Below are 14,846 nucleotides of genomic sequence, written 5' to 3' on the forward strand. Positions count from 1 at the left end.
GCAACCCCCAGTGTCTCTGGTCTCCAGTGTCTTCTGTAAAATGGTTATGCTAAAGGAGAATATCTCTAAGGCCTGTGTTGTATCACAGGTTTGTATTTCATGAAAAGGGCTTCCCTAGTGGCTCAGACAGTAAAGAATCTGCCTGCAATGCAGGAGACCTGGGTTCGATCCCTGGATTGGAAAGATCCCCTGGAGGAGGGCATGGCAACCCACTCCAGTATTCTTGCCTGGAGAATGACATGGACAAAGGAGCCTGGGGGGCTGCAGTCATGGGGTCACAATAAGTCAGGCATGACTGAGCAACTAAGCACAGCACATTTCATGAAAAGATGTTAACAGAAGGGTAGAAAAAAATAAAGCTAAACTTTCACGTAAGTCCGAGAGATAATCAACAATGTATTTCTTCCTATTGAAAGATATTTTGTCACAGCATTTGGAACTAACAGGAGCTTTGGATGCTGGCAGATCTAACTGCAGTCTCAGCTATGTGACTTAACTTCTCTGGAATTTCTCTAAGCCTCATTGTCTCCTTTTGGAGAAAGGCTTGGGACTATCTAGCTAACACTCTTCATTATGGTGAACAATAGTAGAAGGACTGAATCTTGATGAATAGCAAAGTAACAGACATTCATAAAGTCCTCATAAATGATAGTGGTGATGGTGTTGATTTGGACCATAGAATTTATTGTATATTTTTGAATGGATAGTCAAAAGGAATGTTAATAATATCACTGTTAAGTTCACTTATAAACTGATAATAATGTAAAACACAATGATTTATTTTATAAATGTTCAAATGTAAATAACCCCGTCTACTGGTCGTGCTGTATTTAAGAGTATATTAATGACCCTAATATTATAATTAGACTTTGAGGAACACAAAGATAACACTGATGTGACATGTCAAGTAAGTTACACGCTTATTTTAACTTCATCATCACAGGAGCAGGAACAAATAGGTCCTTACATCTTCATCTTACAGAAGATGAAAACGAAATTTTGGAAATTTAACTAACTTTTCAAAGATGACCCATGTCTCCAGGATTAGAACTCAGTGTTGAAATAGTATTGAACTCGAGTCCTACTAGTTCAAGAACAACTCGCTGCAGGAGTCTGCTATCTGCCCAGTTACCTTCTGGAGAAGTCAGATAATTGATCCCATGCTCCCCTAAGACTATTTTTGCTTGTTGTAATATCTTTATTCTAGATTAAGAGCAGCAGGTGATGATACTGTGGGGGGAAAGCCTCTGGAAATGAAGAATGGGAGAAGTGTCCAAGAATTCACTTTGGAGGGCTTCCCTGCTGCCAGCACCTGGGAAAGGCCCTCGTCCTCCTGCGCCTGCCAGCACACCTGGTGTCCATCGCAGGCACTGAGGCCATGGTGCCCGTCACCTGTGCTGACGCCAAGCTACAGACACCTGTGCACTTTCTCCTCAGCATTTTCTCCCTCACTGAGTCTTGTCATAAGTGCTGCTATTCCTAAGTTGCTGGTCATCTTTCTTTTAGGCAAGCAAACGATTTCCTTTCCTGCCTGTTTCAGGCAAGCCTGTGTCTTTGTATTTCTGGGAGCAGCAGGCTTCCTCCTCATAGCAGTGATGTCTCTGGATCAGTACCTGGCCATTTGCAAGCCTCTTCATTACATGACCATCACGAACCTGAGGGCTTGCTGCCTCCTGGTCACAGCCTGCTCGGCTTTGGGTTTCACTCTTATTGCTGGTCTGGTGGTGATGGTGTCCCAGTTATCCTTCTGTGGCCCCCATGTCATACCTCACTTCTTCTGTGACCTCGGACCCCGACCCATCTCTCCTGCTCTGACAGCAGGTCTGTTGAAACATTGCTCCTTGTCCTTGCTTTGTGTGTCCTTTTGACTCCCCTCATCATAAAATCACTGCATGCAGAACATAGTCATCACAATTATTGGACTCCCATCAGCCAAGGAGCAACAGAAAGCTTTCTCCACCTGCTCGTCTCACCTCATTGTCCTTCCTCTGACGTACGGCAGCTGTGTGTTTATATATGTGAAACAGAAGCAGGTGAACAGGCTGGACTCCAACAAGGAGGCTGCCCTTGTGAACATGGTGGTGACTCCACTGCTGAACCCTGTCACCTACACTCTGAGGAACAAGCAGACCCGCCAGGCTCTGAGGGAGACCGTAAGCAGAGTGAAATTATCAAGGCAAAAAAGTCACACTGTCTTGGAAGTGTGAAGTGATAGCTCATTGTGGTTTTGATTTGCATTTCTCTTAATGATGTTTGAATTATTTTCATTAGTGATTTTGAGTACATTTTCATGTACTGACTATTTACTTGTATGTCTATTTGGAAAATGTTGACTAGTTTCTCTTTAAGTGAAGTATAGTTGAATCATAATGTTGTGTTAGTTTCTGGTGTACAGCAAAGCGATTCAGATATATATATATATATTCAGATTCTTTTCCATTATAGGTTCTGTTCAGTTCAGTTCAGTCACTCAGTCATGTCCGACTGTTTGTGATCCCATGAACTGCAGCACACCAGGCTTCCCTGTCCATCACCAACTCCCAGAGTTTACTCAAACTCATGTCCACTGAGTCAGTGAGGCCATCCAACCATCTCATCCTCTGCCATCCCTTCTCCTTTCAGTCTTTCCCAGTATCAGGGTCTTTTCCGATGAGTCCATTCTTCAAATCAGGTGGCCAAAGTATTGGAACTTCAGCTTCAGCCTCAGTCTTTCCAATGAATATTCAGGATTGATTATAGGTTATCATAAATTACTGAATATAGTTACTTTTACCATATCGTTGGACTTTATTGTTGCTCTATTTTACATATAGTAGTATAAATCTGTTAATCCTAAACTCCTGATTCCCCCACTTTCCATTAATTAAATGTAGCCATAAGTTTGTTTTCTATGCCTGTGAGTCTGTTTCTGTTTCATAAGTAAGTTCATTTTATAATTGTTTATGTTTCCATACATAAGTGCTATTACATGGTATTTGTTTTTCTCTGACTTAATTCATTTAGTTTGAGGTAGGTCCATGCACGTTGCCACAAATGGCATTATTTCAATCTTTTTATGGCTGAATAATATTTCATCACACACCCATCCACCATATCTTCTGTATCCATTTATCTATTGATGGACACTTAGATTTCTTCCATGTCTTGGCTATTGTAGACGGTACTGCTGCGAACATTGGGGTGCATGTATCTTTTCAAAATAGAGTTTTTGTCTTTTCCAGTTATATGCCCAGAGATGGGATTGCTGGATTATATGGCAACTTTATTTTAGTTTTTTAAGGAACCTTTATACTGTTCTCTACAGTGGCTTTACCAGTTTACATTCTCACCAACAGTGTAGGAGGATTCCTTTTCTCCACACTCTCTCTAGCATTTATTATTTGTAAAATTTTTTTTGAGAGGGAAATAAAGTTTATTAAAGTGGGAGACACAGAACAGCGGGCCAGCTCAAGGGAGAACCGACGTTGAACAGGGGTCCTTAGTCCACTTTCATACCCAGGATGCAAGCCGTGGGATGGGGGTCTTGTGGGTCATTTGCTGATTGGATGAGGCGCGTACACTGGGTGGGGGAGAGTAGGGCAAATACCTTCTCCCTCTGGGGTAGGAGGGGAGACAGGTTAGACTGTTCCATTATAGTTACAACGTGGGGGAGGGAAGGACGATAAGGGTCGGTTTTCTGTTCCTGCGTTCCAAGACGCTCCTCGGTTTTATCTGCTCTCCCGTCCTTGGCTCACCACATTCCTCCCTCTTTATTTTTAGGGCCAATTATTTGCCCCCTTTTGATACCCTGCTCATGTCTAACTATCTACCTATTTCCCTTCTCAGGCACTTGGGAACCCAATCTCAAAGGTTTGTAGACTTTTGATGATGGCCATTCTGACTGGTTCCACCTTACTGAAGTTTTGATTTGCATTTGTCTATTAATAAGTGATGTTGAGCATCTTTTCATGTGCTTGTTAGCGACCTGGATGTCTTCTTTGGAGAAATGTGTACTTAGGTCTTCTGCCAATTTATTGATTGGGTGGTCTGTTTTTTTGATATTGAGCTGTATGAGGTATTTGTATATTTTGGAGTTTCAACCCTTAGAATTCAGTTGGGTAGATGCTGAATGTATATGTGTCTGAGGAAGTTCATTGGTTGTTGCAGAAAGCATAAAAGTGTCAAATTAACAATGAATGAATTGCATGAACTGTAATGAAAATTGTGTAAAATATGTCCTCCCTAACCTATACTGTCCTTGTAACATCTTCAAAGGAAATTAGTCATAATTACCCTAGAGTGTACAAAATACCACGTAACACTACGTGAGAAAAGGTACAGTTAGATGTTTTCTTACGAACCTTGTGTTTGCTTTGAAATGCAACATCTTTGAATAAATATTTTTAATGACAAAAATCAACAATGAAAAAAAAAATCAACAGTGAAGTATGGGGAGCACGATCAAGATGGCAGAGCAGGAGAATGCAAAACTTTACCTCCCTCCATGAGTCGATCAAAAATACATGTACATGCAGAACAATGCTCACTGAAAACTGCTAACAGCTGGAGACTGACAGAAAGCCTGCTGCGGAACCAAGGATGTCAGACAGAGCCACGTGGTGTTTCCTTGGGAGGGATCTGTGCCTCTGGAAGGGGGCTCAGTGAAGAAGGGAGATTACAAGGGCAGAGGACCTCTCTGGGGGGCTAGGGGTTCAAGCTACATGAGTGTCGCTGCCCTGGGGTCTGACACATGAAGATGGGAACCCCGGGGGGCAAGAGGACTGGTGAGACTGAAAGGAGGGGTGTGGGAAGGCTGGGCTTCACTTATGAGGAGTGAGCACGTGCGTGCGTGCACACAAAACGGGGTGTAGAGGGCAGACTGAAACTGCCTGGGTGGCTGGCCTGTTTTACCTGGTCACCCTGGAATGCACCCTAACGGAGTGTAGCAACTGCTCTGGCCCCACCTGCTTCACGACGCAGCTCCACCGCAGGTTATGAATGCTTGTGCTGTTGGGGGAGAGAGGATACTTGAAAGGAATGGAAGCAGTTCAGACCCAATAGTTTTAAACAAATTTAATATCTGATATTCTGGAGTTCACCTGTGTGAGTGCTCAGTTGCTAAGTGGTGTCTGACTCTTTGCAACCCCCTGGACTGTAGCCCACCAAATTCCTCTGTCCATGGAATTCTCCAGGCAAGAATACTGGAGTGGGTTGCCATTTCCTTCCCCAAGGGATCTTCCTGACCCAGGGATCCAACCATGTCTTCTGTGTTGCAGGCACCTAGGATGCCCTATAGAGTTCACATTCACTGTTAACAATGTACAAAAACTAGAAATTAGCAAGAGCTTTATAAAGAATACTTTGCTTGGCAACTTAAAACCTTCCTGCACAACTTCAAGGCTCCTAGGTGGTGCAGTGGTAAAAAATCCCCCTGCCCATGCAGGAGATGCCAGAGACGTGGGTTCCATCGTTGAGTCAGAAAGATCCCCTGGAGTAGGAACTGGCAATCCACGCCAGTATTCTTACCTGAGAAATTCTATGGATAGAGGAACTTGGCAGGCTGTATGGGGTTGCAAAGAGCTGGGCGCGACTGAGCACGCATGCACCATACAACTACAAAGATCTACTTGAAATTGCTGCTATAGAAAATTGAACATTTAATCTTCAAGAATTTAAGCTCCTGGAATTTCTCATTGCTCCTTCCCTTTCATCATTGCTTTGGATATATTCTTTGTCTTTTTTTAAAAAACTCATATGATTTCTACATTGAAAATCACCCAAAGCTTAAATGTGTCATTTCACCTTCTGATATCAAAAGCTGATGCATTAGAAAGACAATTTTCAGTCATTGGCAGAAAGTAGCATTAAGAGCGGAATCAGGCAAACTTGTACAATTAAAGTTTTTTTGTTAAAAAAAAAAAAAGCAATTCACAACTGGGGTAAAATATTCTCAGTCCTGTCATGACAAGTATGTAGAATATATAATCTTTGGGGTAAAAAAGCAAACCCAAATGAATAAAAGCCCTGACAATTAAAAACGAGCAAGACTTTTTAACAGGCACTTCACAGAAAAGGATTTCTATTTGTCACAAGTATATAAAAGAAGTGTTCATCATAAGTAGTCATTAGGAAAATGTAAATCAAGATGAAATACTACTAGAATGTCTCCAGTTTTTAAAAGTTGAACTATATTTGATATTATACAAATTTCAATGCCATTCCCCCAAATCGTCCCCCACTATCCCTCCCCCACAGAGTCCAAAAGATTGTTCTGTACATCTGTGTCTCTTTTGCTGTCTCAAATACAGGATTATCACACCATCTTTCTAAATTCCATATATATGCATTAGTATACTGTATTGGTGTTTTTCTTTCTGGCTTACTTCACTGTGTATGGCAAAACCAATACAATACTGTAAAGTAATTAACCTCCAATTAAAATAAATAAATTTATATTTAAAAATAAATTTAAAAAATAATAAAAATAAAAGTTGAACTATATTTGATATTATATATGTTTAATGTGGTCAAGTGTTGATATGTACATGTATGAATGCAGTATGATTGCCGTGGTAGCATTAAATAAGATCTTGATCATGTCGTGTAATCATTTCTTTTCTTTTGGTCAGAATAAATGAGATATAATCTCTTAGCACGTTTGATATTTATAATGCAATATTTCTTTTTATAATCAATATGTTAGATTTCCAGGACTAATTTATCTACTAGTTGCAAGTTTGTGCCCTTAAACAAAATCTCTCCTACATTCCCTCCCCTACCCCTCAGCAACCACTATTTTACTCTAATTTTTATGAGTTCACCTTTTTTAGATTCTACATATAAGTAATATCATACAGTATTTGTCTTTCTCTGACTTGGCATGATGTCACGAAAGTCATCTGTCAATGTTGGCACAAATGACGGGATTTCCATTTCCTCATAATTGAATAATATTCCATTGTATATGCATGTATATACATATATTTCACATCTTCTTTACCAGTTCATCCCTAGCAGAAACTTAGGTTGAATCTATGTGATGGCTATTTTGAATAATAGTGCAATAAACATAGGAGTGCCAATATCTCTCCCGTATTCGGTTTTCATTTACTTTGGGTATATAATCAGAGGTCGGTTGCTCTATTGTATGTTAGTTCTATTTTTAGTTTTTTGAGGAACCTCCATATTGTTTTCCATAGTGGCTGAATGAATTTACAGAAGTGCACCAATTAAATGACTTAGAGACTAAGTGTTGGTGAGAAAGTGGAGCACCTTAAATTCTCATGCATTGCTGCTGAGAGCTTAAATCCAGTTTTGGAAACTGTTTTACAGGTGTTAAGACCTGTCCTATAATTAATTCAATACTTTTACTCCAAGTTATATATTCAGGAGAAATGAATGCTATGTCTTCAAAAAGACTTTTACAAGAATATTCATAGCAGCTTTATTCATGGTAGCCCTGAACTAGAAAGGATGCAAATGCCCTTCTGTGGAGGAATGGAAAGCTCTGGCGTATACCTGTACAATGGACTACTACAAAACAATATAAAAGAGTAAATCATCCACCTAAACAGCAGGGGTAATTCCTACAGACATGTTGAGGGAAAAAGGCAGACAGAGGAATACATGCTATTTTGGATTTCTATGATTTTCAATAAACTGGCAAAAGTAAATTTTCATGATGAAATCAGTGTATTTCTTTGGTGTGGGTTATTGATTGGAAAAGGGAAAAAGCGAACTTATGAAATGAGATGGAAAAATGTCATTGCTTGATTTCAATAGAGGTTACATGACTGTTACATACACAAATTATTGATCTGTACAATTAAATTTTGTGTATTTTATCCAATGCAAGTAATAATTCAATAAATAAAATATCAGGTTAAAAAGAAAAAGGCAAAGTAATTCAAATGTAAAAAAGAGTTTCTGTTGTTTAAGCCTTTTTTAATACATGTAATTTGTGATTTTTAAACTTTATAACTCTATTTGATAAATTTTCCAATTCCCTGGGTCAGGAAGATCCCCTGGAGAAGAAAATGACAACCCACTCCAGTATTCTCATCCATGAGAAATCCCATGGACAGAGGGGCCTGGCAGACTACGGTCTCTGGGTCACAAAAGAGTGGACACAACTTAGTGACTAAACAACAGCAGGGCGGTTGTGCAAAACCTGCCTTTGAGACATGCACGGAGGACTGTGCAGCCTGCTGGGAATGACAGTGGTGTGTTACCATACGCAGCGAAAGGGCAGTTATGATACATGTCGCCTGGAACTTCCCATTGCCAAATATGAAGCAATTAAATGCCCCCTGGGACTCTGTTGTGATTTTAGTTCCTATTCCATTAAAAAAAAAAACAACAACAAAAAACCCTCTTCTAATGAATTTGAAAGCTCCAAAGATGTGTCCATTGGGCCCAATGCATCCTCACTGGTGATGGTAAATAAGCCTGTGATAATTATACCATAAGGGCATTTGAATGTGTTCTTGCTTATGACTGCTGTGATCCTTCCCTATATGAGTTGGGGTGACTGGTTGATGGAAAAGTGACTGATAACAGGGTCATTAAATAAGGAAACTGACCTTTGTTGTCTCTTCTTTTTGACTCTCTTCTGGGATGGATGCACAACCAACCACATTTGTTGTTCAGGATGCACTGTAGAATGGAAATAATCATGTCCAGGTATTCCAAACAGAAATGCAGAAAGTGCTAGCACATGACTGGGGCAACTTGTGTTGTCTTCATGGTCCAGAATTTATCAGTCAGATTGCCATGGAAAAACTGCCCGTTAATCCTCCAGAGTTTGAAGCTTTTCTATTTTTAAATTGAACCTTAACAATTTCATACTAATTTAGGACGTAAGGCATCCATTAATTTTTTTTATTAGGTCAATGAAAAGTATATCTCAACCAAGTGTTTTTCCCACTTTCCGTTAACCTAGGAGAAAGATCCTGGTTTGTTTTAAGAAGAGAGAGAAGCACATTGTGAAAGAAACACTGTTTTCCATGAGCTACTTCATGGTGAGTACTTGACCACGGGACTAACTTGCAATCTAAAAGGTCAGATGTTTTAACCAGAGCCTTATGTTTAAGCTTCTAATGTGGACCATACATAGGTAAAGTAATAGTTTGGCCAAAAGGAATTAAATAAAATACAATCAAATTATGATTTCTTATTTACTAGAGCACTGATTTGCAGGAGATGCCCAGATTGTTTCAATATACTTGGCTTACTCGGCTTCTAGTTGGGCACTGTCATTTTTTTTTTTTAATAAAAATAGAATGTTACTCTAGTGATTGCAGTGGAAATACAGGTTTAATTCTGCCACATGAAATACTTCCAATGTAAACAATTATTCCCAGAAAAAGGAACGTTGAAGAGTAATCTATGAAATAGTTGAGTGGCAGAGTGAAGAACTGCCATTCTGCTAGGCTGGCACAGTGTGAGGGGATTTGATCCACTCATTGAATGTGTATTCATTGGATTTGAACAACCAAGTCATGAGACCGTTTCTCCCCACCTCCAGTTTTAGGTATGGTTTCTCTTAAACCCACAAGCTGTGTGGTTATGATACTATAACATACTAGCTTTACTGTTCACACTGGTAGTGCTGGTGTGTGTACGCGTACAATGTTGCTTTAGCCATGTCCGACTCTTTGTGACCCTATGGGCTGTAGCCCAACTGCCCCGCCTCCCACCGCCACCCGCCCCCACCTCCTCTGTCCATGGGATTCTCCAGCCAAGAATACTGGAGTAGATTGTTGTGCCCTTCTCCAGGGAATCTTCTTGACCCAGGAATCGAACCTGTATCTCTTATGTCTTCTGCATTGGCAGATGGGTTCTTTACCACTAGCACACACAGGTCTTGAAGAAAGAACTCAGGCTGAACAGACTTCAGGAAAATACCTGATTTGGAACCTGGTAGTAAGAAAACAGCTCTCTCACACCTTCTGTTACTGAAGAGTTAAAGTCAGGAGGCTTCCTACATTGCATGGCATCCCTGAAACATAGAAATTACCACTGTGACCCCATGAAAAATATTTTCTGCAGGATGACAGCCTCCACTCTTAACTGCTGTGTATGCATCTGCAGGAGGTTTCGTTTTGCATTGTTTACCTTGTGTACTATGATTCACAGATATTATTTTCCAAAAAAGTTAAGTGACACACTAAAAATTATTATAAAAAATAAAAACAAATCTTTAATTTTACCATTCAAAAATAACTTATAAATAATATAGTAATGTTATAATAGTAAAATATTTGTCACTTATTGTAAAGTAGTTTCAAAATATAAAATGATCCCTCCTTCACAAATATACCTGAAAGCAGTGTTTTTATTTTATTTTAGTTTTTTTTAAGTTGCTATCATTTAAATTCTTTATTCTTCAGTGATAGTATTTTCTGCTTCACAGATTAGGCAGAGAATGATGACAGTCAGAGACACAGAGAGAACTGTGGGGGTGAAAAATGAGTCCACCATCCAGGAGTTCGTTCTGGAGGCGTTTCCTGCTGCCCAGCACTTGGGGGGCCTCCTCTTCCTGGTGCACCTGCTCGCATACCTGGCCTCTATCATGGGAAACACAGTCATAATCCTCATCACCTGGGCTGACCACCGCCTCCAGACACCAATGTATGTTTTGCTGAGCACTTTCTTCTTCTGCGAATGCTGTTTCATCACCACAGTCATTCCTAAACTGCTGTCCATCTTCCTTTCAGGAAGGCAAACAATTCCCTTTCCTGCTTGCCTCACACAAGCCTTTTTCTTTTTATTTATTGGAGCAGGAACTTTCTTTCTCATGGCAGTGATGTCATTAGATCGATACCTGGCCATCTGCAAGCCTCTGCACTATGCATCCATCATGAACCTGAGGGTTAGTTTCCTTCTGATTTTCTTGTGCTATTCCTTGTCCTTCATCTTCTTCACTGGTCTGATGCTCAGAGTTTCCCAGTTATCATTCTGTGGCCCCAATATCATCTCTCATTTCTTCTGTGACCTTGGCTCTTTAATTCATCTCTCCTGCTCTGACACCAGCTCTGTTGAAACGTATTTCTTCTTTGTTACTTCGTTTGTCATTCTACTATCCCTCATTGTAACCATCACTGCCTACAGCAACATAGTGGTCACAATCCTGCGACTCCCATCAGCCAAGGAGCGACAGAAAGCTTTCTCCACCTGCTCCTCTCACCTCATTGTCCTCTCCCTGATGTACGGCAGCTGTGTGTTTATTTACCTGAACCCAAAGCAGGTGGACAGGCTGGACTCCAACAAGGAGGCCGCCCTTGTGAACACGGTGGTGACCCCAGTGCTGAACCCGGTCATCTACACCCTGAGGAACAAGCAGGTCCACCAGGCTCTGAGGGACACACTGTCTAGGGTGAGGTGGCAGAAGTAGAGTTCGGAGGCTAAGTGGATCCTCTTGATCCTCCAGTTCAGTTTCCACCATTGGCAAAGTCTGTTCTCGAGAAGTTCTCCATATGGCAATCTATCTTGTGCTACTTTTAAGCTGGATGGGTACTGTCTTTATTCTGCAGTTCAATCTTGTGCCTATGCTCAGTTGCTCAGTCATGTTGTTTGTGACCCCACGTACTGTAGCCCACCAGGCTCATCTGTCCATGGGATCTCCTGGGCAAGAATACTGGAGTAAGTTGCCATTTCCTCCTCCATGGCATCCCAACCCAGGGATCACACCTGTGTCTCCTGAGTCTCCTGCATTGGAATGCAGAGTCTTTCCCACTGGGCCACCTGTGAAGCCTTGTTCCTTTATTTGAAAATTTCATTTGTTCTCTATGTTGCTCTGATGATATCGTCCTTGATTTTCTGACTGGTCTTAGATGAATTCAAACCAAACAACATTTATGGAGCAACTATTATACATAAATCATAAGATACAATATCTTTAAGGTAATAATTCAAGTGTTGCCAATCAGATTTAATAAATGTTCATGATACATTCTGATGCTTTAATTTTCTGATACCTATGAAAAATAGACAGCACTGTTCTTTACCATTAGATATTTAGGTTAGAATTTTAAGAAACAAATTTGTTTCTGAAAACTATGAGAAGTCATAGCGCAAATTAATGTTTCTTCATTAACTGAATTTGTTTATTTAAATGAATCTGCTGTATGCTCACTGGTTCTTCTTCTCTGGGTCTACTGATGTTAGTGTTGTAACAACTCGGTGTATCTCCAGGTGGTTAAGATGAGCTCTTTAGTGTATCATCTTTGGCTGTATAAAACATTATTAAAATTTTCTTTAACTTCTTAAAACACAGACAAAAGCACATTTTTTTTTCATATTTCTGTAACTTTATTATTTATACCGGCAACTGGGAGAGTGTTTTATGGGATTTCCTAGCATAATAATTGTGGATGTTTGGTTAAAATCTACCCTGGATGAAAAGAAAATAAAAAGTGGTAACGTTAATGACATATGTAATTACTAAATAAGTCTAGTTCATATGGTTGGCAAAACTTGTTAAAGCCTGAAGATCAAAGGGGAACAATTGAGGAAATGCATGGAACTGCATTCTCTGTAGAACCTTTGGTCTACAATCCTAGGTGGTCCCCTGCCCTATTACAAGAGAGAGAGGACAATCAAGGTAAGCAAGTTTAAACCTGTGTGCTTATTTTTCTCTAACTGATGTTGCCAAGTTCTGGATTCAACCGTTTGTTGAAAGGCATGATCCCAGTAGCAAATGCTTTCTTCCCATCCAAGAGGTATTTTCTCCTTAGTGGGATCTTAAGGTGTGGGAGCTGTTTCCCTTAACATGGCTTCCCTGTTAAGGTAAATTCTGGTTGACATTTTAGGTAGCAAAAACTAATAGGACTCAACCTTAGAAAACTTTAAAAGGAAAACGAGTGCATTAATATCTAACAAGTGGATTAAAGTGGAGTCAGTTATCGTGTTTACAGGTTCACTGAGGCAGTGACTCCCGTCAGAAGACACTTGGCTCCAGTGGAGATCAGGTTCGGGCACATCTGACTGCGTGTGCATGGCCTGCTGGAACTTTAAGTATGTCTGAGTTGAGGGCATATCTTCCTTTTAGCTTGTTCTGAGAAAAAAAATTATATTTAAGGCATAATCTCATCAGGAAGAATTTTAGACTGTCAAAAGAGTGTTTGGTGATTTAGATTTTTAAGCTTGGGAACAGTTTGATTATAAGCAGTCCTATGGTTTTCCAAGGACAGGTATGTCTGTGTCACTCCTTTCTCCAAAGTAGAAATTAGGTGGGTAATTTTAGAGCCTGATCTAAAAGTAGGGAACTCCTGAGAGTTGTGTGCATTAGATAAAAGAGCCATTTCTACCAGTCTTCACAGAGCTGATGTGGTCTAACTCACCAGTTTTCCATCTTATAGATCATGCACTTGATATCAAGCCTAAGTGCTGCCTAGTCCTAGATTCCAAAAATTCCCTCTTATACTTCCTAGAAAAATATTTTTGTGTTTTAAGTTTGTCTGTAATCCATTTGGGGTTAGTATTTGTATAAGCTGTCAGGCTTAGACTGGAGTTTTCTTTTGCCTGTGAATGTATAATTGATCCATTACCATTCGTTGAAAAATTATCCGAGGAGGAGCCAAGATGGCAGAGGAGTAGGACAGGGAGAACACTTTTCCCCCACAAATTCATCAAAAGAGCATTTAAAAGCCGAGTAAATTCCACAGAACAACTTCTGAATGCCAGCAGAGGACATCAGGCACCCAGAAAAGCAACCCAAGTCTTCGAAAGGAGGTAGGAAAAAATATAAAAGACAAAAAAAGAGACAAAAGAGGGAGGGACGGAGCTCTGTCCCGGGAAGGGAGTCTTAAAAAGAGAGAAGTTTCCAAACATCAGGAAACCTTCTCACTGCCGAATCTGTGCCGAGCTTTGGAAGCACAGAGGGCAACATAACAGGGAGAAAAAAATAAATAAACAATTAAAACTTGCAGATTGCGAGCCCTACGGTAACTCCCCAGTGGAGAAGCAGCGCAGACGCCTGCATCCGCCATTAGCAAGCGGGGGCTGGGCAGGGAGGCGCGGCACGGGCTGCATCGCTTAGAGTAAGGACCTGGCCTGAAAACCCTGAGCGCTATCTGAGCGAAATAATCTGGGCTAGCAAACCAGACTGTGGGATATCTACCACGCGAAAAGCCAGCCCCAACCTAAGACACTGCCAGGCCCGCACACGGAACAAAGGACTGAACAGAGACAGCCGGCTGCAGACCTTCCCCCTCTGGTGACAGGCAGCCAGAGCCGGAAGCGGGCAATCGCAGCCCCAGAGAGACATTATCTATAAAATAATGTAAGCAGGCTTCTTTGCTAACTAAAACTTCTTGGGGGTTCTGGACGGTCAACATCTCCCTGAGAAGGTGTGCCGGTTGTACACCTAGATAACTGAGTGGCAGGGAGGCGATAAGTCGCAGCAATCGCGCTCGCTAAACACGTCATCACCTGAGCTGCTCGGACCTGGGAAGGGCACAAAACGCAGGCCCAACCGAGTCTGCACCTCTGAGGACTACCCGAGTGCCAGAACCTGAGCGGCTTGGACCTGGGAGGTGCAGGCAGCCCAGGGCTGGCCTCGGATGGTTCCAGGCGGAGCAACCTAGAGCCTGAGCAGTGTGGGCAGGGAGGCTACACGCGCCATGAGTGGGGCAGGCCCAGTGTGGCTGAGGCACTGCGAGCGCACGCCAGTGTTACTTGTTTGCAGCGTCCCTCCCTCCCTCCCCACAGCGCGACTGAACAAGTGAGCCTAAAAAGAAAAAAAAAATGTCCTCCACCGTCCCCTTTGTGTCAGGGTGGAAACCAGACACTGAAGAGTCCAGCAAACAGAAGAAGCTATAACAGAGGGAACTGCCTTGGAAGCTACAGACAATAGATTAAAACCC

General features: G+C 41.3%; 1 protein-coding gene and 1 pseudogene across 1 annotated transcript; both read left to right on the forward strand.

Annotated features, from left to right (window-relative positions):
• Window positions 1–1,253: 1,253 nt before the first annotated feature.
• Window positions 1,254–2,207, forward strand: LOC104999062 (annotated as a pseudogene).
• Window positions 2,208–10,408: 8,201 nt separating this feature from the next.
• LOC104999063 (olfactory receptor 2AP1-like) lies at window positions 10,409–11,374 on the forward strand. The gene has a single exon (XM_010854521.1). The coding sequence runs from the start codon at window positions 10,409–10,411 to the stop codon at window positions 11,372–11,374; it is 966 nt and encodes a 321-aa protein (XP_010852823.1).
• The last annotated feature ends 3,472 nt before the right edge of the window (window positions 11,375–14,846 follow it).

Source organism: Bison bison, unplaced genomic scaffold (assembly GCF_000754665.1).
Source record: "Bison bison bison isolate TAMUID 2011002044 unplaced genomic scaffold, Bison_UMD1.0 scf7180017864341, whole genome shotgun sequence".
NCBI classification, from domain to species: Eukaryota; Metazoa; Chordata; class Mammalia; order Artiodactyla; family Bovidae; genus Bison; species Bison bison.

What these genes read in the sequence shown, in the direction of transcription:
- LOC104999063 (XM_010854521.1), top strand. Translation starts at nt 10,409, where the DNA reads ATGACAGTCAGAGACACAGAGAGAACTGTGGGGGTGAAAAATGAGTCC.